The 20,767-nt window shown below is 39.1% G+C and overlaps 2 protein-coding genes and 1 long non-coding RNA gene across 9 annotated transcripts in view; 2 read left to right on the forward strand and 1 right to left on the reverse strand.

The window, feature by feature from the left end:
• The first annotated feature begins 3,844 nt into the window (after window positions 1–3,844).
• Window positions 3,845–11,438, forward strand: TMEM14C (transmembrane protein 14C). 2 transcript variants are annotated; one of them, XM_072603813.1, is made up of 6 exons: window positions 3,855–4,210; window positions 6,037–6,065; window positions 6,154–6,230; window positions 7,902–8,003; window positions 8,943–9,030; window positions 10,935–11,438. In XM_072603813.1, exons 3-6 carry the CDS (start codon window positions 6,155–6,157, stop codon window positions 10,990–10,992), a joined length of 324 nt encoding a protein of 107 aa, XP_072459914.1. In that variant the 5' UTR covers window positions 3,855–4,210; window positions 6,037–6,065; window position 6,154; the 3' UTR covers window positions 10,993–11,438. The 2 variants fall into 2 exon arrangements, with proteins under 2 accessions (XP_072459913.1, XP_072459914.1); XM_072603812.1 differs by lacking the exon at window positions 6,037–6,065 and having other exon boundaries at window positions 3,845–4,210.
• A 59-nt stretch (window positions 11,439–11,497) lies between these two features.
• Window positions 11,498–12,647, forward strand: LOC140500830 (uncharacterized). Its single transcript, XR_011965902.1, has 2 exons — window positions 11,498–11,578; window positions 12,554–12,647. It is a non-coding gene; the product is annotated as an uncharacterized lncRNA (long non-coding RNA).
• Window positions 12,648–15,277: 2,630 nt separating this feature from the next.
• The window catches only part of MAK (male germ cell associated kinase), an 80,370-nt gene continuing 74,880 nt past the window's right edge, over window positions 15,278–20,767 (reverse strand). For 4 of the 6 annotated variants that reach the window (XM_072603803.1, XM_072603800.1, XM_072603801.1 and 1 more), the window contains 2 exons: window positions 19,090–19,119; window positions 16,523–16,800 (listed from right to left, as the gene is read on the reverse strand). In XM_072603803.1, the coding sequence (XP_072459904.1) occupies window positions 16,646–16,800; window positions 19,090–19,119 (185 nt within the window). In that variant the 3' untranslated portion in view covers window positions 16,523–16,645. Of the gene's footprint in view, window positions 16,801–19,089; window positions 19,120–20,767 lie in introns of all 6 variants that reach the window. The other 2 variants (XM_072603804.1, XM_072603802.1) reach the window with 1 other exon arrangement.

The following is a 20,767-nucleotide window of genomic DNA, read 5'->3' on the forward strand; positions in this document are numbered from 1 at the left end:
TATTGAAGTTTTGAGGTTGAAGGAGTTTGGAAAAAAAAAAACCCAGCTATTTCATCATCTTTCCAATTATGGGATTTACACATTTCACCTAATCCCTCTTTATCCTGCAAGGCTCAGATCCAATCCATTTCCTTCATGCTTTCCTTGATTTGATTCAACACAGAATGCTTTCTCTCAACTCCCAGAGAACTTTGTCCATCTCACTGTATTTTCATATTCTACCTTGAATTACAGTTTCTGTGTACTAGGCTGTAACCTCCTAGAGAACAAAGGTTGAGTCTTATTCTCCTTTGTTTCTACATTCTATACCTAACCTAATACCTAGTATATAATAGGGACTCAATAAATATTTGCACCTAGATGGCACAGTGGATAGAATGCTGGGCCTGAAGTCAGGAAGACTCATTTTCCTGAGTTCAAATCCAGCCTCAGATACCACTTGTGTGACTCTGGGCAAGTCACTTAACGCTGTTTGCCTCAGTTTCCTCATCTGTAAAATGAGCTGGAGAAGGAAATGGCAAACCCCTCCAGTATCTCTGCCAAGAATACCCCAAATAGGGACATGAAGAGTTGGATACAACTGAAAACAACTAACAACAATAAATATTTATTGAATGTCTGTCTTCCCTTTTGGGAATTAATGATTTTCCTTTCTTATGCAAAGAAAGGAAACATGTGGTTTATAAATTGCATGATTTGTATTATAAATTGCTCTTAAAAGTCTTGCTGTAGCCTGATTTTTGGTTTTGTCTCTATGCTTAAAGAAATTAGACAAAGAGTGTAGTAGTGGAAAGGCATTAAACAAACTGCATGATACCTTATCCACTTAGTGTTTTAACTCTGGTTAGTTTTTCATCACTGGGTAGCTTCTCACTAATACATAACATATTCTTTTCATGACCCTCACCTTTTCCCCCACCAGAATGTGCTTATAGGGCATAAAGGAGCTTTAAGGAAAAGTACATTGGAAAAGATAAATCTCAAGCAAAACCTTAAAATTAATTTCAAAACCAAATAAAAATAATTTTAGTATTATTTATGCTGCAGCTTCCCTTGATTTCTATGTATAACTGAGAGCACAACACACAGAACAATCTTTTCAAATGGGCACAAACAGGAATATATTAGAAATTGGACATCAAATATCACATGTCATCTGGATGTTTATGTAATACTTGACATAAAAATTACAGAATTTCAGAGCTGGAAAGGACCTCAAGCCATTTAGTTCAAGCCCTATCTGAACAAGAATTTCTTTTATAACATCTATGACAAGTGATTGTCCAGCCTTTACATAAATCCCTCAGATTCATTTTGACAGCCTATTCGCTCTGTTAGGAAAATTTTCCTTAAATTAAGGCAAAAGCTGCTTCTGCACAATGTCCATGCACTGCTCCTAATTCTGTCCTCTGCCCCAGGGCCAACCAGAGAAAGTCTAATTCTTTTTCTACCTGACCATAGATCCTAAGTTGCATGATGGTTATTATGAGTTGCTCTTAAAACTCTTGCCACAGCCTGATTTTTGGTTTTGCCTCTGGGTTTACAGAAAACAAACAAAAGAATGTTGAAAAGGAAAAAAAAACACCTCAGATTTATGGGCAGAGCATCTGGGTTAATATCTCAGTCCTATTATTTACTGCACATATGACCTTGGGCAGGGCATTTAATCTACATGGACTTGGATTTTCTTATTTGTAAACTGTAGGGGCTAGACTACATAATTTCTTTTTTAAAAAAATTATTTACTTTTAGTTTACAATATTCAGTTCCACAAACTTTTGAGTTTTAAATTTTTTCCCCCTCTCTCCCCTCTCCTCTCCTCAAGATGGCATACAATCTGATATAGGCTCTACATATGCATTTGTTCCCATTAAACATTGTCACAATAGTCATATTGCAAAGAAGAATTATAAGCAATGGAATGAAGCACAAGAAAGAAGAAATAAAACAAAACAAAAAGGAGAGAGCATATAGTATGCTTCCATCTGCATTCAGACTCCATATTTCTCTGGGTGTGGATAACATTTTCTATCATGAGCCTTTTGGAGTTGTCTTAGAACCTTGCATTGTTAGAAGTGCTAAGTCTATCAAAGTTAGTCACTGCACAAAGTGGCTTGCAACTGTGTACAATGTTCTCCTGGTTCTGCTCTTCTCACTATCAGTTCATATACATCTTTCCAGGTTTTTCTGAAGTCTGCCTGCTCATCATTTCTTATAGTACAATAGTACTCCATTACATTCACATACCACAACTTGTTAAGCCATTCCCCAACTGATGGGCATCCATCCCCTCAATTTCCAGTTCTTTGCCACCACAAAGGGAGCTGCTATAAAGATTTTTGTGCATGTGGGAGATGATTTCTAAGGTTCCCATGAGCTCTAAATTCTATAATCCTGATGTCCAACTTATAAAATATGTGAGACCTCAAGTTACACTTTTTCAAAATGAGGTTGCATAGGATGTCTCATATCCAGGCCAACTCTCACATTTTATGATTGAAAAGAGTTCTTATGTTGGAAAAATATCATAATCAGCCAAGTGAAATTCTGCCGCCCCTTCCCCCCATCGCCCTTTAGCAAGTAGTATTATCTTCTTTCAGCACTCTTAAAAATACCAACAGCTTCTCTTGAAGCCTTTCTGGTATCCCCCTTGAGCTGTAACTGTGAAGAAGACAAGTGATGAGATAGTGACCGAAAATCAGCAGACTCCAGACCCAACAGCCTCTTGTACTGTCTTGGTCACACCTAACAGACATAGAGATTCAGCTAAATAATTCACAGCTGGAGGGCCAAAAACTAGATAGTCTACCCGTGTTAATGGATCTAAAAGACAAAGATAAACGAGCACTTGGGTAATTTTCTTTTGGATCAACTGAAAGGAAGTAGAAAAGTTTGTATTTGGTGCTGTATGTGCAGAGGGACATAAAAATGGTTTTAAAAGTTATTTTGAAACTTTTAAGAACAGAGTAGCCATAGCTACAATTTATATATGTTTTGCAAATCCTTTTGCCCACATTTTCTCATTTTTATCCCTTCGACAACCTAACAAGTAGTTAGTGTTGGTATTATTATTCCGATTTTACAAAGATGGAGTCTGAAACTCAGAAAATATTAGTGACCAGTCCAAATCCAAGGTCCTACAAGCTATCAAAAGTGACAAGAACAGGATTAAATCCACAATTGCTGCCTCCCCTTACGTTGCAGAATATGTCCAGCACAAGGTGCTGGTGTCATTTTAAAATTATTCATTGAATATTTTTATTATAGCTATTTAAAAAAATCACAAATCCATTGGTGGCCTTCAAAAGCATATTAAAGTCATATTTATCATACCACAGACTCGAGTCTTTATATACTACATTTTGCAATCAGAGGATCTCTATTGGAATGGCCTCTTTCTACTATCCATTTTCCCTCCTTGGACCTAAAATGAGGGGAGTCTGAGCCCATGGTAGGCACTAACTACATCGTGTCCCATTAATCATCTGTGGAATTCAATACCATTATGTAGTAATTAACTCATTAATCCTCATAACCCGCATGAAGAAGGAAACAGCGAGCCACTCCAGCTTCTTTGCTAAGAAAACTCCAGACGGGCTCACGGAAGAGCCGGACACGACTCATCTCCATCACTGACCTCACTTAAACCTCCTTAATTTAATTTTTTAAAATTCAGTTTTATTTTCACTTCCTCATTCTCTCCCTCACCCAACTTGGAAAGCACGAAAAACAAAACCCGTCCTAAGGGTACAGAGAGTCACGCTAAACACCCGGCGCTCCCGGGCTGGACAGCGCCCACTGAAATTTACTAAACAGTGAAATTGACTCCCAGTGGGGGAGGGCAGGGCGCTAACACTTCTCAGCACGTGGCTTCCCCCGGCCCCAGGCTCCCTTCCAACAGCAGGAGCCTGCGAGCACCGGAGCGATGGCTAACTCTTCTTCTTCCTCTTTTCCCCGTCTCCGGGCTTCCGGATGGTCGGAGACCTCGCTGACCCGGCCTGGGAAGCGTCTTGGGAATCGCCAGCTCGCCAGCTCCGAAGGCCAGGCTGGGGGGCGGGGATGGGCCGCTTTACAAGGAAGGCTCTTTCGGTAACGCCCACTCGCTCTTCCCCGGAAGTGTTTTCTTACCGTGGAACGTAGAGCGTCCGAACGTTCTGACCGCAGAACCTCGGCTCCGCCCGCCCCTCGAGTCCCAGCGCGCCCAGCTCAGGTTGGTTACCGGGCTCAGTGCCCGCTTCCCAGCCCCGTTCTTTTGAAGTTGCCAGGGGCGCGGGAGGTTGTGGGTCTGTTTTCTTTGCATCTCTTAGAGCAGGCTGTGAGTCCTTCTCAAGACCCTAAGGAAAGGCTGCAGCGCTAAACTGGCCTTCCTAGCCCTGGCGCGCTTAGGAGTTCCCAGCGTCCGAAGTGAACGGATTGCGTAATGCTCTCATTTTTCTTAAAAAAAAAATTAGCTGACAAAGCTGTTAACAGATAATTTTTCCAGGCGCGTTGGTGCGTGTTTGTGTGCACACACTTCACCGTCTGAAGGTCTGTGCAGCGCTGAATCAGTAAAGTTGGAGAAAGGCTTGCCGCATGCACTGGCCTTGTTAGCCAGAAAGCAGGGGCTGGGCCGCCGCGGGCGGGGGCCAGCCCCGTTAGCTACAGTATCAAAAGTATCGCTGGAAACTGCCGTGGGAGGCTGTGTTTGCAGAGCTGGAAGAGAAGCTGATGCTCCCTGTAAGGTTGCATTCCTTCTTCCTCAGAGTGTAACTTACAAATAAAAATGAAAAGGAGCCATGTGGCTAACCCCTGGTTACATTCAGCAGCTGTCCTAAGCAGGAGCACCTACGATCCGTAGGTGGGATTCCTCCCAAGCGTCACCGCCGTAGGACAGTGACAGCTCTCTCAGGCTCTGTGGCACACACAGGACACGAGCTCAGTCCTAGTAAACTGGAAGTGCTTTGAGCCTGGGGACTGGATGAGCCAAGAAGCTCGGCCTCCAAGGGATTCTTTTTTATTTTTAAACCTTAGCAGCCTAGTAAATCATCCCTTTAGGTATGTAGGGGTTGTGATCTTTTGATGGAGGGAGTGTCCAGCACTTGCAGTCAAGGAACCTTAGAAGTATTGGTCAATGTGTTTGATGCCTGGTGCTAAGAGATACAAAGAGAAATAAGGCAGGATCCTTGCCTTTGAAAGTTTTACTGTATCTTAAAAACGGAAATAAATATATCTTACCTTCACTATGAAAAGAAAAAAAAAAGAGACCCCAGAAGTCCAAACCCAGGAACAATGGCCAGGCAGGTTGAGGACTTTTTAAAGTCAAGGACAAAGGAGCCTGGAGGCTTTCCTTTAAGATTTTGGGTTTTGGCTTAAGTTAACAGAAGGTAAAGTCTATTAGCCCAGGTTTAGGCAACCGTGTGGGCAAAGCATTAGTATACCTATCCAACACCGTAGGGTAGGCTATAGCTGAAAATCCAGTTAGAGTTATGCTAGGAAGAAAGCTAGTCTGGCTTCCTGTGCTCTGTCTCCTAGACCAGGTATTAAATAGAAGGCTCTAGGTTCCTTTAGGATCTATTAGAGGTCTTCTAATCCAACTCCTTCATTTTTCTTTTTTTTTTTTTTTTTTTTTTAAATTTTTTTATTTTTTTAATGTTTAACAATCACTGCCCACCCACCCCCCACTACCTCCCTCCCTCCCCACGACTGCATACAATTCTGTATAGATTCTACATATACTTTCCTATTGAGTATATTTTCACTATAGTCATGCTATGTAGTCAGACTAAGATAAATGAAAGAATCCGTATAACAAATCAGAACATGATACACAAACACATACACATACACAAACATGATCTGCTACATTATGTGCAACTCCTTCATTTTTCAAATATCAAGAGTCCCCAAGATGTTGGGACTTCCCTTGAGTCACCTAGAGGCGTATATTGGCAGACCCTGAAGTTACAGAGATAGTACTTTTCAGAGCAGTGAAGGATGTTTAAATTGCCTTCACACTTCAAGGCCAGGACTGTTTCATTTTTGTCTTTGTATCACTAGTGCCTATTGAAGCTCCTGGGACATAATAAGTAAGTACTTGTCAATTAGTTAACCACCATTTTTATTGAGGAAGAGTTATTAATTATTGTCAGTGAATTGCTGTTTTTCTATTTTTAGGATGGCCCTGGACTGGATTGGCTTTAGCTATGCAGCATTGGTTGCTTCCGGTGGAATAATTGGCTATGCAAAAGCAGGTACATTCTGCTTCTTACAAGTCTTGTTTTTCTAACTGTGGTGACTGACGACTTTACTTTTAACATTTATTTATTTTGTCATGTTGACTTCCAAATTCCCTCTCCAGCCCCTCCCCTACCTCTTGAGAAGTCAAGCAATAAAATATCAGTTATACATGTGAGGTTGTGTAAAACATATTTCCATAAATACCCATGTTGCAAAAAAAAACAGAAAGAGAAAAAAGTGTGCTTCAGTCTGTACTCGGAGTTCATTAGTTCTCTTTCTTCCTAGTTCTAGTCTCTTCATTTCTTCCCCTCTCTCTCTTCCCTTTCTTCTCCTTTTTCCTCAGTAACTGGTTGGACCACAGTTTTATGGGTTTTTAAAAAATATTTCTCATTGTAATAAATGTAATTTTGGCAAGGCCTCACTGCCTGTGACCCACAGTGTGAAACAGCTAACTCAGATCTGATTTTTTTCTTGGAATTTTTCATTCTGGCTCCATTGGAATTGTCTTGGATCATTTTATTGATTAGAGTAGCTAAATTTTTCATAGTCGATTGTCATTAGTGACTGGTCATTTTGAAGGACCAGTGAGTGAGGAATTATATAAAGGGATGGTTTTGTTTTGGTTATAGTTTCACTTAAACCACTTGGGTGGCTTGAGAGAGTTGGGGCTGATTGTAGGCCTGTGGCCCAGGATCAGAAGTAGAGCTGGAAGGCAGCTTAGATATCATTTAGTCCATTCATTTTACAGATGGGGAAACTGAGGCCCAGAGAGAACTAACTTACTGGAGTTCACAGAGGCAGTCGATATCTAAGCCAGAATTTAAACTCTAGTTTCCTGACTCCAAATCTGATGTTCTTTTCACTGTAGCAGTTATTCAGATACAGCTCCCTGTTTTGTTTTTTAAAGGTTATCTGCTATCCCAGGAAAATAGCTTGCTTCTGAGTTTGTAATTTTCAGTGTCATCTTTACTTTATACAGATGACCAAGACACAGGGCCAAGACATGTGGTTGTCTTTCAATGCCAAATATTATCATCTCAGTCTTGTAAAGCCAGAAAGAACCTTGCTATGAGTCCCCAAGGAATGGTGTTCTGCTAGGACCTTTGCACACTTTGGTAAAGTGAACTTTGCAGCGCACACTTCTCTCCATCTCCAAATTTTCATCCTTGTAAACTTGTTCATCATAGGCTTATAAATTTAGCATTTGAAAGGGACCAGAAAGGTCATTGAGAAAGGTCATTTTACAGATGATGAAGACCATAGTTGTATGACTTACTCAAGGTCACGTATGAGGTGGGATTTGAACCATGGTCTTCCTGACTCCAAGACAAGTATTCCACTCACTATACCAGCTCCCAGTTGTTTTCCTGCTTCCTTATATAAATGGTGCCGTTTAGACTTTGAGAGAGTCCATTGGAGATTCTCAGTGATTATCTCTTGAGAGCTGTTCTATATAGCCTTCCTACCTCCCTCCCTCTCTCCCTCCCTCCTTCCCTCCTTGTCTCTTCATTTCTTCCTCTTTACCCTTTCTCCCCTCCCTTTCTTCTCCTTCACCTTCCTCAGTAACTGGTTGGACCACAGTTCTTTTTTTGCTATTTCTCATTGTAATAAAGGTAAGTTTGTCAATGGCCGGCTGCCTGTGACCCATAGTGTGAAATAGCTCACTTAGATCTAATTTGTTCTAGGAAGTGTCCCATCCCTGGCAGCTGGTCTTCTCTTTGGTGGTCTGGCAGGTCTGGGAGCTTATCAGATATCTCAGGATCCCAAGAACATTTGGGTTTCCCTAGGTAAGTATTTTTTATGGTCTACTAACTAGGAAATAAGCAGTGTTAGCTTCAGGGTATTGATGGAGTGAGTTGATTGTATTTGTAGACTCTTTTCCTGTTGTTTGAGAGGCAGCATGTTGTAGTGGGAATCCAACTGACTTCTTGGATTCAAGTTCTTTCTCTGACTAGTTTTGAGACTCAGGGCAACTCACTTAGCCTCTGTGTCTCTGGGCAGCTCTGAGACTAGTTGATGATCTACAGCAGTGTAAAGAGTTTCCCTACTGGTCATTCACTACAGTGATGAAGTCACTGCAAAAAAATTCCAATTCTTTTCACCTCTGTTCATTTTCAGAAAAAAAATGAAATATAGAGTATAATTTACTGTTATGTATATTTGCGTGGTCATGATTTGGGTTTTCTTACTGAAATTAGTGTGTGAAATCACTTAAGGACAATGGAGGACTCAGCCCTATTAACTTCAGCATTGACGATGGGGGGAAGCAAAACCAATGAAAGGTGTAGTAAACATGTCACTAAGTTACAGATAAGTTCTCTGGGAATTCAGTGGTGAGAGAGGGCACTCATGGCTACCTTGATCAGAGAAGGCTGTGAGTGAGGTGGGCCTTGAAGGATAAGTAGTATTTCAACCTCTTGTTTCACTCTCAGATATACATTGTTATTGTTTAATCATGTCCAACTGTGACCCCATTTGGGATTTTCCTGGCAAAGATCCTGGAGTAGTTTGCCATTTCCTTCTCCAGCTCATTTTACAGATGAAGAAACTGAGGCAAAAGGGTGAAGTGACTTGTGATGGTCACACAGCTAGTAAGCTGGATCGAACTCAGGAAGATGAGCCTTCCTGACCCCAGGGCTCATACTCTAGCCACTGTGCCATCTAGCTGCCACTCAACCGTGTACTGGGTAATTGATTTTGACCATTCTTCTCTCACTTTCTATCAGCTGCATCTGGAACTCTGGCTGGCATCATGGGAATGAGATTCTACAACTCTGGAAAATTCATGCCAGCAGGCTTAATAGCCGGTGCCAGGTATTGTCAAAAAAAGGCTTCTGTTTCATTTAGTTTAAGTAATGATTATCTGTGGTGACTATTTTTTGCCTAAGATAATTTTTAAGTTTACTGATTGATTTATTTCAGTAGAGCAAAGAAAGATGTCATGAACTAGTTGTTAAATTCACACACCTGCACCTAATGACAAAGCCCCCTCTAAAGCAGGTGCAGCTCTAGGTGGTAATTTAATGATACAGGTATAAACCTACCTTCTATAATGAAAGGAAAAGCCTGAAGCAGAAGAGGAAGATTACATCATACCTAAGCAGGCACCCCTGGTGACCGAGCAGACTTAGTTGAAATGGCTTGCCTTAGGGTCCCTGACCATTCCCTTCTTTCTTCTTTGTCAAGGGCAGTTATCTGTTGGACCTCTGCAGGTCCTAATGATCATGTGATCAGCCAGCCTGAAATACACTAACAGGTTGGCTTCAGTTTTCATTTGAAGATCAAAAAATAGCTTTGTTAACACCTGGGTCAGCCAGGCCCCTTTTCAATGAATGGGTGCTCTGCACTAGTAGATGTTTCCATGGCAAATCTAGGTAGAATGTTATTTGTTCTTGTTAGTCCTTTGTTTTCAAAGGGGTCCAGTGACCTCAGGAGGGTGATGTCTTGACTTGCAAGTGAATGGGATTTAAATGAGGCAGAACTGTGCAAAGTTTCTCCTTCACTTTCTCCTTCAGAGTCATTGGAGTCCAAGATACAGGTCAGAGAGATTGGCGATGTCCCTGGATGTGGTGGGAGACCTTGGCCTTTTTAAGCTAAGGCCTTTAACAGATCTGTTTGTCTGAGGCAAGGCCTATTCAGTAGTTAAAGGTTAGGTAGGAATTGAAGCACAAGATGGCCTAGTTTGCCTTCATAAAAGAATCAACCTACGAAGGGAAGACCCTTAGTTTCTGGCCAGAGCAGTAACAATTACTATGAATATGAAAGGACGCTTACTGATATACCTATATTCCTTATCTATACACCTGTCCCTGGTTTAGTGGAAAATTTTCTCTAAAGCAAATTTTAGTTAAATGAATTCCATTTTTCCCATTGACTTCCATTATAGAACTGTTGCATTCTATTTTGGAGGAATTTTATCACACCCTTAGTTTGTAATTAAAAATGAACTTTAAAACTGTAGCAAACTTTTTAAAAATCACATATCAAGAAATATTAGCAGTACACAAAGTTTCAGGAGGCTAATGTGATGTAACAAGTCACAAAATTTTAAAAAATGGGCAATGGGTATAAAGTACTTCCTCACCCCAGCTTGCCCTTTCTTTCTACTCCAGTTTTAACAATCCCTAAAGTTTTAGAAATTTGATTTTTTTCCCTAGCCTGAATCCATTTCGAATTTTAAAATTGCAAGCTATTTTACCTTGTTTGAATTCTTCCTATCACCTAAGCTTAGTTGGCAGGGGCCCTTTCCACAGTCTCACATTTGCAGAATTCTTTTCCTTAAAATGAATGGGATAAAAAATTTCCTAGAATGTGAAATTCTTTTAAACCCCTATACTGAAATGTTACCATGTTAAGCTTTGCTTGAAATTAGTGGGCAAGAAGGTATTTTGGTTGTGCAGAAATTTTCATTTTGACATATACATATGTATGTCAAATAATATATATGTTATTTGAAGAATATATTATTATAAGAAGGCCTGACATGAGTCTGTAACTGTGAGGGGAGGTAGAGGTAGGGGTTTCAGGTCACATTTTACTATTTGGACTCCAAGTGTAAAACTCTAACACTATGTACTATTACAAAATGTTGTTCTAAGGGTGGATTAAAAGTGCAGTTAACTGCTGCAATCAGGACAAAGTTACCAAATTCCACAAAATAGAAGAGGCATGTCTATTTAACTTTTTTATTGTTGTTGTTTTGTGTTTCTTTTTAATAGTCTCCTAATGGTTGGAAGACTCGGATTAAAGATGTTGGATAAGCCCCGGCAAGCATAACTATAAATCTGAGTCAAGATTGATTAGGAATTTTGAAAACTTCCAACACTTGAGTGTATTGTGGGAAATGAGCAGAGGACCTGAGCATTTGTACATATCCTGATATTTTTGGAGATTTTTTTTTAACCAGAGAAGCACTGAACTGTGACCCATCAATTACTGAATCTCTTTGTAGGCAGTAATCCCATATCATAGCAGATTGCCACTATAATAGTTTGGTCCTTCAAGTTGTCTCCAGAGGTGTCAGAGATTGGATTTTGTCATCTTGTTACAACTGAAATATTTTGTACTGGTTGCAGGAGCTGTCTGCTATACCACAAAAAGCCACATTGTGAAAGGAAGATAATGAAAAATTTGTATTTCCGTCATGTTTGGTTATCCCCAGTTATACACGCTTGTCTCAGAACATCAATTAAAATGTTTTATGCAATCATGTTATTCTGGTACCTCACGTCTACAGTTGAGTGATTTCTTTACTAATCATCTGCCAAATAATTTTTCCTTACAGTTTATTTGCAGGGACACTGTAACGGTGTGTTCTAAGCTACCTACTGAGCTAAGAAGCAAGCAGGGGAGCTTTCTCAAGGTTTGGAAGAGAGTGGAATTTCTTATTTGAATGTGTGCAGGAAGATTATGAAACCTGTATTGTAAATGGGGTCTCAGTTACATGGAGTCTTGAAAGAATGTGGGCTTGGTTGTCTGTCACAGGTCTGTGTAGTAAGTGACTACAACTCGGGAAATTTAACCCAACCAAACTTTGGGAACAAAGACAGTCCTGTGTTAGCACCAGTTCCGTGCTTTAGCGGGCCATCTTATGGCAAGGGTTCTAGATATTATTTATCTTCGGAAGCCAACCCTGGGAACTACACAGTGCATAGCTGGTAGTTGAGTTCAGGGTTTGAAGTCTGTGCACCTGCCAATGCAATGACCAGAAAGCTTCGGAAACTGACAAAAAAGGGCCTGAAGCAGAGCTGTCAGACACACCCTTGGTGGGCACAGACCACCTTTATTTGTATTTTATATTCAAAACCTTGGAAAATTTTTAAGATGTTTACTTGGTTTCCCAGGATTTGTAACACACACACTCTCTCTCTCTCTCTCTCTCTCTCTCTCTCTCTCTCTCTCTCTCTCTCTCTCTGTCACTCTGTGGTAGTTACTTAAGTTGTATTCACATCTTGTGGACGTATTCCAGGTTAACCCATTTCACTTTACTGGATATTCCCACTATGTTTAGGCTTTACATTTAGAAAGAGATTAAAATAACTCCAGTTGCTTCAAGTGGGTTTGCATCTGGATTTGATTGCACCACTTTGCCCGAGACCCTCGAGCATATTTGGAGTTGGGTGTTTATCACCTCTCATCTGTGCGGATGGAGCCTTTATCTCTCCGACCCTTAGTTTTACCTTCTTTACAATAAAAGTAAGACTTGCTACTTATAAGTGCAGGGCAGGAACAAATAAAGTATTTAGCTGATATTTGTAGGAGAAAATATGCTGTGTATAAATTCAGTGTTACCACTCAGATCTTTAGTAAGCTTTTTTTCTTTGTCCCCATTCCATAGGAAGATTTCTTGCAAGGAACAGAAGTTTCCAGGCCACATATGTTGTTCTGTGCTAAGATTAATTCCATAAAGAAAGTTGGTTGGATGTTAATCATATGGTGGTTGCTTACTTTCTGTGTGAGACTATGTGAGTCTGTCTACATTATGTATACACATGTATATACACGTAAGTATATATGTCTACATGTGTGTGTACACACTTTGCCCATATGATTTCTGATATGAGCAGCAAAAAAAAAATCCCTTATTTATAAACATTATTCCTTATAATTCTGTGTCTTGGTTTGTACCCCCAGTGAGTCAGAGCTTCCTCTTTCTCTGAACACTAAGCCTTGGAAGCTTGCAAAATCTTAAGGCATACAGAAAATCAATTAGCCAGAACATTTTTTCTTCTGACTCTGCTTCTTGGGTTTTTACAGAAATATGTATTTCAGGGGAAAGGGAGGGAACCAAATAGGGGCAGATTGGGACTAAATTACTTGGTCTTTAGGTATTTTTCTCTTCTCTTATCAGCATCTCATCATTTAATGAGAAAAATAAACATATAATACGTTGAGCAACTGAGCAATCTTATATGCTTAATGGGATAGATTTTATTTTTTATATAGCTTTTCCCAGGGCACACTACTTGAATAAGGGCAAATTTGGACTTCGGTTTGCTGGAACCCGTTTAATACTCTCATATGTACCATAGCCTAACAACTTATAATTTGCTTCTTCCCAAAGCCTGGGATTATAAATCCAAATGAAGTTTTGTATCTCAGCACTAACTCCATACTTTTATAGTATCTTCAAATATGCCTCTAAAGGGACAGGGTAGAGACTCTGATCATTTGCCTTTATAGAATATAGTTTGATCGTATCTGAATGAGCATGTTATCATAGACTCCCATCTGGTGACTAATTCTCCAAGGCCCATCAGCTTTGCAGGTCCCTAACACAGGCACATTAGATTGTGAAGGGGTTCAGAGAACCATCGTCATACCACATCTGCCCTCTAGCTGCCTTCCTGGTGAGTCAGTGCACCAGGGGAACACGGCTACACCTTTCTCTCTGGGTCTTTTCCTCTTCAAGAAGCCATCAGGGCTGTGGGCAGCCTTCTGGTCCTAAGTCAGTATTCTTTCCTTTTTTTTTTTTTAATTGAGGTTTAAGTGAGGTTTTTTAACAGTTCCATGCCCTCCTTGTGATACTGAGCCTCCTATGAAACAAGGCAGTTGGCATTTGTTGGCTGATCTTGGGTCATCAGTATCTGCTTTAAATCTTGAATGCTCAAAGGCCCAAACTTTTCCCTCCCACTTCTTTTCCCCAGGATTTTCATAGGGTAAGAATTTGAATAAGGTTTGGTCTCTGTTTCAGCCTGCAGTTGAGCTGGGTCTGAAACCTGCTTGAGTAAGTTAGAGATTACCCCAGGCAACTGATCATCACCTGAGAGTTTCCATAGAGATAGGAGAGAGATTAGAAAGGTGATTCCAATGAAACAAGAATTTCCGTTACCAATCTGGTCAGCATCTTCTCTGCAATTTGTATGTAGAGAGTTGTTTAGGGCACAGAAGCTGAGAGCCTTTCCCGGGTCTTTCTGGCTCCATGGCCCACTCTATTGGTTAGGCCACGTACCAAAAAATGCTCTGTGAGCCATTTCCAGAGTAGAAGTCCCAGAGGAGGAGACCCAGGAACATGTTATCTTCCAACAGGGAGGCCCTCAATATAGCAATGACTATTTAATAACTAGAAAGTTAAGGTAGGAATTTTATGATTGTTGGTATTATCTTAAAGAGATCTTTTGTCTTTATGTGTAAGTAACAAAAAACAAGTATAAAAAGCTCATTTTTTTCTCTGCAAAGGATGCAGAATGGATCCCACAGTGATGGGAAAGGGGGAGTTCCTTGGGTCTTCTCTTGGAACATTCAAAGCTTGACAGTTGCCCCATTCTCTGGAAATAGGGCAATACAGGTAGTGCTCACATTAAATTTCAGTGAACAAAATCAGAGTGGAAAAATCAAGATGGAGTCAAGCAGAAGGAAATAAGATAATTTTGACATAGTTTTAAGTGTATTCTTGTCCCCTATAAAGTAAATATGATGTGAGCTTTGTACTTGTTTCTGCTTATAAGCCCATGACACATAGCATTTGTTTGAGCTCTAGTAATTTATAAAAACCACTGAAAATCCTGTCAATTAAAACAATGTAAAATTTTTATCCCACCTTTCTTAGCATAACTTTTAAATGATGAAATACTGTCATAGGCATGGACAACCTCATAAATAAATAGCAAGTATTTACCAAACTGTAAATGACCCTCAAGTCTCCCACATTAGTAGAATAAATAAAATCAATATTCTTTCCTGTTAACCTGGCATATGTTATCTGTGGGTATGTGGCAAATGGCTAATCTGGCAAGACTTGCCCTAAAGTTATCTTCTCTCTAAAACAGACCTTGAGGAATAACGGTTACATTTTTATTTTAAAAATGGAAAACTGCCTAATCTAGTGGAAAGCACACTGGACTGGGAGTCAGGAGGCCAGGATCCTAGTTCCAACTCTTTGACAAATTAGCTGTGTGACCTTGGGCAAGTCACTTCCCTTCAACTAAACCCTAGTTTCTATATTTACAAAGTCAGAGGATGGCACCTAGACCATCTCTGAGAATCCTTCCATCTCTAACAATCCATGATTCTATTATTTAACTGTAATTGTTTCAATAGATACCAGTCAGAGTTAAGAGACTGTCGATGACATAAACAATTTATTAGACTGAAGGAGTGACCAAATTGTACAAAGAAACACAGAGCAATATGGTTGATTTAAAGTTGTGGCACATTACTAATCAGACAATTTATTCTTTAGGTGTTTTCCCAGAATTATATAGTATGATTCAACAATATAAGGCGCAGCTATTGTAGCAAAAAATGCTTGCATTTTTGCCAACATGCCATTCGATAGAGCTCACAAGTTACAGAACCACAAGATGATGGCAATAACAGCTACATTTTTTTTTACAAAGTATTAAAATATATAAAAATATCAATTGATAACGTTGTATCTTAAAAGAATCAACAGTCTTTCTAGTTAACAAAGCAGCAGGTTTAAATGGAGTAGTACAAACTTTAAGATGTCTACCTTAAATACAGATAATGAAGTAAAACTACATAATGCGTCTTCAGTGCCATCGTTGCCTCAGCAAATGAATGCGTTTGCTTTTAGGTCAAATGCCAGTGATCTACAACATCAACAATTTACTTTCAGGAACAAGATCACATATCTCATGGTTGTTTTCAGTAGAACATAGTGGTAACATTCTATAAGGCTGGTAAACACAAATTTAACATAACTTCAGGGACATTCTTGATGGTGTCATATTCTTAATTTGGAAGTCCTCAGACCAGTGAAATTTACAGTCACCAGAACATATCATTTGTAGTTGGTTAAGACCAGACACAAAGTGTATAGAATCTTCCTCTACTGTATCCTCATAGCATAATTTTGATATACTCTGTATTAAGTACACCTTCCTTAGAAAAAAATATTTATTTGTGGAAGGGTAAAATGACCATTGTCTAGTATTTATAAAATAGAAAACATAAAATGGCAAGCTATCATCTTTTTTACTTTCCATTAGTCAATACAGTAGGAAAAGGCTTGCTCAAATCTCATCTCCGAGAGCCTACCATGGTCTGAAGGAGTTTTCAGATAAATACAGAAATCGGAGGCCAATCCCTCCAAAACAATGCAACAAAGAGAGAATGTTCATTGTATAAAAAAGGTCCAAGTTTCAGGAGTTTTTAAAAAGAAAAAGGTTTCTTGTAGTGTTTATTATCTATTCATTTCTAGATCAAAATACTTGATACTTTGGCAAAGTTTATTCAATACTTTGTAAAATTCTACCCTTAAATCACTGTTGTAGACAATAATGTTGAGATGTGTTTTTCATTTCTAAGGATGGAATAAAATACAAGATGATTTTTTGCCTTTAAACTATCCACTGTTGCACATTTCTCCAGAAATCAGTGGAAATAAACATTTGTAGACATTTCCCCGAGTATAGCAATGGAACATAGTGTACTAGACCAAGGAGGGCATTGTGAAACAACCCTTCTACCGATGGCCTCCGTATTTGGCCACCCAGTCTGTTCTTCCATGTACTGAATGAACTGGATGTGCACGATTTAAAATATTTATATTTTTTGCTGTAGGATTGTAAGTAGGGCCTGAAAACTGGGTCCGACCAGTTTTTGTGTTCCAGGCATAATCTGAAAGAAACCAAAATTAGAAATGAGAACTATATTAATTGACTTGATTACAAACATTTCAAAGAAGGTCATTAATCCTGTCATTTTAGGGGGAAAAGTTTTGAAATTTCAATTAATTTTCAAAAGACTCATGAAGTAGTTTCTATGGAACACCTCCAATGGCTCTACTTTTTAGATTTAAACAGAAACAAAGACTAAGGCACTGTCCATGTAGAACTATAGTAGAATTTTTAGGGCTGTGCTGGCATAATTGGAATTTACACAGACAATCACATGTTCAAGTTCCCACACTGCTGGAAATTTCTGATTCATCTTAGCAAGGAGTGATGTGTACGTACATGTGTGTGTGTAAATATACACATACATATACATATATATACACATGTATATATACACATATACATGCACACATATGTGGTTTTTAAAAAATAGGACCATAGGATTTAGAGCTGGAAGGGAACTCAGACCTCATCTAGTCTGACCTCTTCATTTTACAAATAAGGAAACTGAGGTCCCTGAGAGGCTCGGTGATCGCTTAAGGTTCCATAGATAATAAATTATAGATCTAGGACGTTCATTCAGGTCTGCTGACTCCAAACCCAGTGCTCTTGCCACCATGTAAAGCTCTGTGCAAACCTTAAAGTGCCATGCAGATGATGCCAGCGAGGATTACTCTGACTGCACCACTGCTTTGAGTCAGGCTGGCTGGATCTACTTGGAATTTCTGGTGTTTACACAATCTAGGAACCCTTAAATAGACATAATTTTCGTGAATTGTTCAATGTTACAATGCAGATGAGTCTAAATGAAGCAAGTACATAGTATCCAAATATTGCATAACTATAGAAAATTCAAACTGGCATCATGAATACTTCACATTGCATAGTGTCTGCCATCCTTGCATTAAAGCCCAAAGGTCAAGATGAAATGTAAAGGCCAAAATGGCACTTTTTGCACTCTAAGGCCAATTATACCGTATTTGCTCGCATAATTTCCCACATTTCTCTGATACTTTCATTCTAAAACAGGGTGTGTGGGGGGAATTATGCAAGCATCTGAGTCCTAGTCTTCTGCCACTCTTAGCTTAGAGTGAAAAAGACTTTTCAGTGTGGAACTGTTTACATTACATTATACCCAGGTAGCATAAAGCTATGAACTATGATATATGATAAGTGGCTGAAAGGCAATGACTGCCAGGAAAATTTCTCTCTCACTTGCCTAACATGATGCTAATCTTTATTTCTTATTTGGCTTGAAATTTCCAACCTTAAAAATCACTGACAGGTTAGACAACAAAGGTTAAGGAGAGTGTCCCCGGAAAACACAGACATTAATTTTCCACGAAGGTACCTTTCACATTATGGAGAGATCATAAGCTATGTGGACCTGAGAGGGTGAGACACATGATGAGTTTATTTAAATGGTGGGGCTGGAAGAGACACAAAGCAAAAAAATCTGAGTATTGGAGAGCAAAGAGGGGAAAAGCATCATGGGGCACCCAGACAGGTATGTGATGGGTCTGCTAAGTTTTCTGAGAAAGTGCTTCAGAGAGGAAATAGAAAGCAGATTAAATGGCCGTGTTTACATCTAGGATTTTTTCTTCTGTAGAAACTGTTGATGTGGCACATATGTACCATTAATCTGGGGGCGAGGAGGGATGAAACAACTACTAAATCCCTACATAACCACCTCACTGTCTCTAGGCAGGGCTGGAAATGCCTCGTCTCATTGTCATATCTGCCAACAACCTCAAAGAGTACTGGAGGGAGGGGCAGTGTTGCATAGAGATAGAGAAATGAATGCTGACTCAGTCTGATCTCTTTCCCCAGACTCCACACAGCTACCGGCAAGCAGTCTTTTGATGCGTGGGTATGTCTAGCCTTACTTTAAACATTTTTTTCTGCCTTGCCAAGGATATTCCACTTGAACTAACAAGCTGCTTTGAGCTGCAAAAATTGATTGAAGTTCTTAAAAGTCCAAGGACCTACTCCTGGCAGCCATGGTTGCCATTCCAAAGCAGAGAGAGACAAAAATGTGTAAAATGTATGGGATCCTGGAGGGCAGTGGAGGATTTTTCTTGATTTTCTTCTCAAAATTGGGTGAGGGGGGAGGAAGAGAGCAAGAGAATACAGGAGGGGGAAAATATTTGAGTAAATACGGTAATGACCTGGTTTTATTTTCTTGTGGGAGATTCACAAAAGTGGGAGCACTGGAAGATACTTCTCTTACACACAAAGTTTTCCTAAGGTTATCACTCGAGAGTAATTAACATTTACTTCTTTTTTTTACCTTTCCTCCTATCACCGTCTGTAGATTTATCTGATAGGCAGAGTAAATGAAGAGATGAAAAATTATAAGATAACATTTACTTTGGAAAAGAAACAGGAATAAGCATGATAACCTGACAGAACAAATAATACATGAATTATGACATTCATATTGTTTACAAATGTAATCGTAACAAATACTTTTTTAAAAAAATTGCTGATTATTCCTACAGGAGGGACAGAGGCAGGGCAAGGTATCCAGGGGCTCTAGGTCAGGTTTGAAAATGACATTCTGTATTCCCCACCCAACACATCTTGTCCAAGAGGATTTACTGTAATATGTACTGTCTTTAGTGCTGGAATTTTCTGGTGTTAAAAATATAAGCATTTATTTAAAAATAATATTAAAAACTGCCCTCAAAACCCTACCATGTACTTCACCCTACGCACCTGCCTACCTTACCTATACCTAGTCCCAACTCTGTACCCAGGCATTAAAATATATATAGTTAATTAAGGAAAAAAGCATTATTGTCTGTTACAAATTGCTATTCAGCAATGGTAAATGACTCCTTATGAGGAGGCTTTATTGCAGTATTTCTCATGGTAATCATTTCTATATATAAAAGTTACTTATCTAGTCTCCTTCAGCAATTCTTTTCACAAATTAAGGTTAACTGAGCACAGTCACTTTAAATTTCCATCAAGCACTTCTATTCTATGCAAAATACAAAAATCAAACGGAGGAGTTCAGGACATTTTATATTTTAAAGTCTCCAAACCCTGATTGTGGTGTATTGATCTTAGAGAATAAAGTAATGGCTTATGAAACCAGTTTATTCTGTTTAATTTTATTTAAATGTTTGACTTCATTTTAAGAGATATAGTCAGTTCAAATTTTCATAATGAGAAAAAAAACGGTGCCAGTTACTAGACCAACTTGGTTCTGGACCTAATGAACAAGCTTCCATTACATCAAAACATATTTAAAAACTCTCCCAGTCTGAAAAAAAAATAAAGGAAGGAGAGGCTCTTTAGTTTCTGAACCAAAGGGTAAAGTGGCAGACAAGTATGCTAGTTGCTATCAAAGGGGAAGCCAGGGGTGCAGCATAGCTATATCTATTTCTCTTTTTCCTATTGTTTCACTGGAAGTAGAAAAGACAGTAACTTAGGGTAGGAAGCAAGAGGACCTTTTTTTTTTTTTTAAAAAACAAGTGTGGTTATCTAATATGTTAATAATTATAGACATGAGAGGAACCTTCCTCATTATCTAGACTAATCCACTATTTAATAGGTGAAGAAACTGAACCCTAGAGAAGCTAGGTGATTTGTCCAAGGTCTTTCCTTTGATAAGTTTTGAAACTTTTAATCAGTGGTTTTGATAAAGACCATAAGCAGAAGGATTAATGTTTGGGAGGAACTAGAAGGTCAAACTGTACCAGACACAAGAGTCAAGTGCAAACCCAAAGAAGGTTTTGACCCTAAATTAAGATAGAAGGATGAGTTAATAAGGTTAGACATTCTGATCAGTCAATGTAGAATATTGGAACAGGATAAACAGTAACAATCAGACTTCCTACAGAAATAATGAATTGTGCTTTAGAGTAGTTTTTTGAAAAGTGACAGGATTTCAGAGTTGGAAAGGACTTCTTAAAGACCATCCAGTTTAAACCATAAATGAACACAAATCACCCTTCTAC

Source organism: Notamacropus eugenii, chromosome 4 (assembly GCF_028372415.1).
Source record: "Notamacropus eugenii isolate mMacEug1 chromosome 4, mMacEug1.pri_v2, whole genome shotgun sequence".
NCBI lineage: Eukaryota > Metazoa > Chordata > Mammalia > Diprotodontia > Macropodidae > Notamacropus > Notamacropus eugenii.

Bases quoted from the DNA above. Each gene is read 5' to 3' on its own strand.
- TMEM14C (XM_072603812.1), top strand. From the start codon at position 6,155: ATGGCCCTGGACTGGATTGGCTTTAGCTATGCAGCATTGGTTGCTTCC. The intron at 8,004-8,942 runs GTAAGTATTTTT...ACTTTCTATCAG, and splicing joins GAACATTTGGGTTTCCCTAG to CTGCATCTGGAACTCTGGCT. The intron at 9,031-10,934 runs GTATTGTCAAAA...TCTTTTTAATAG, and splicing joins GGCTTAATAGCCGGTGCCAG to TCTCCTAATGGTTGGAAGAC.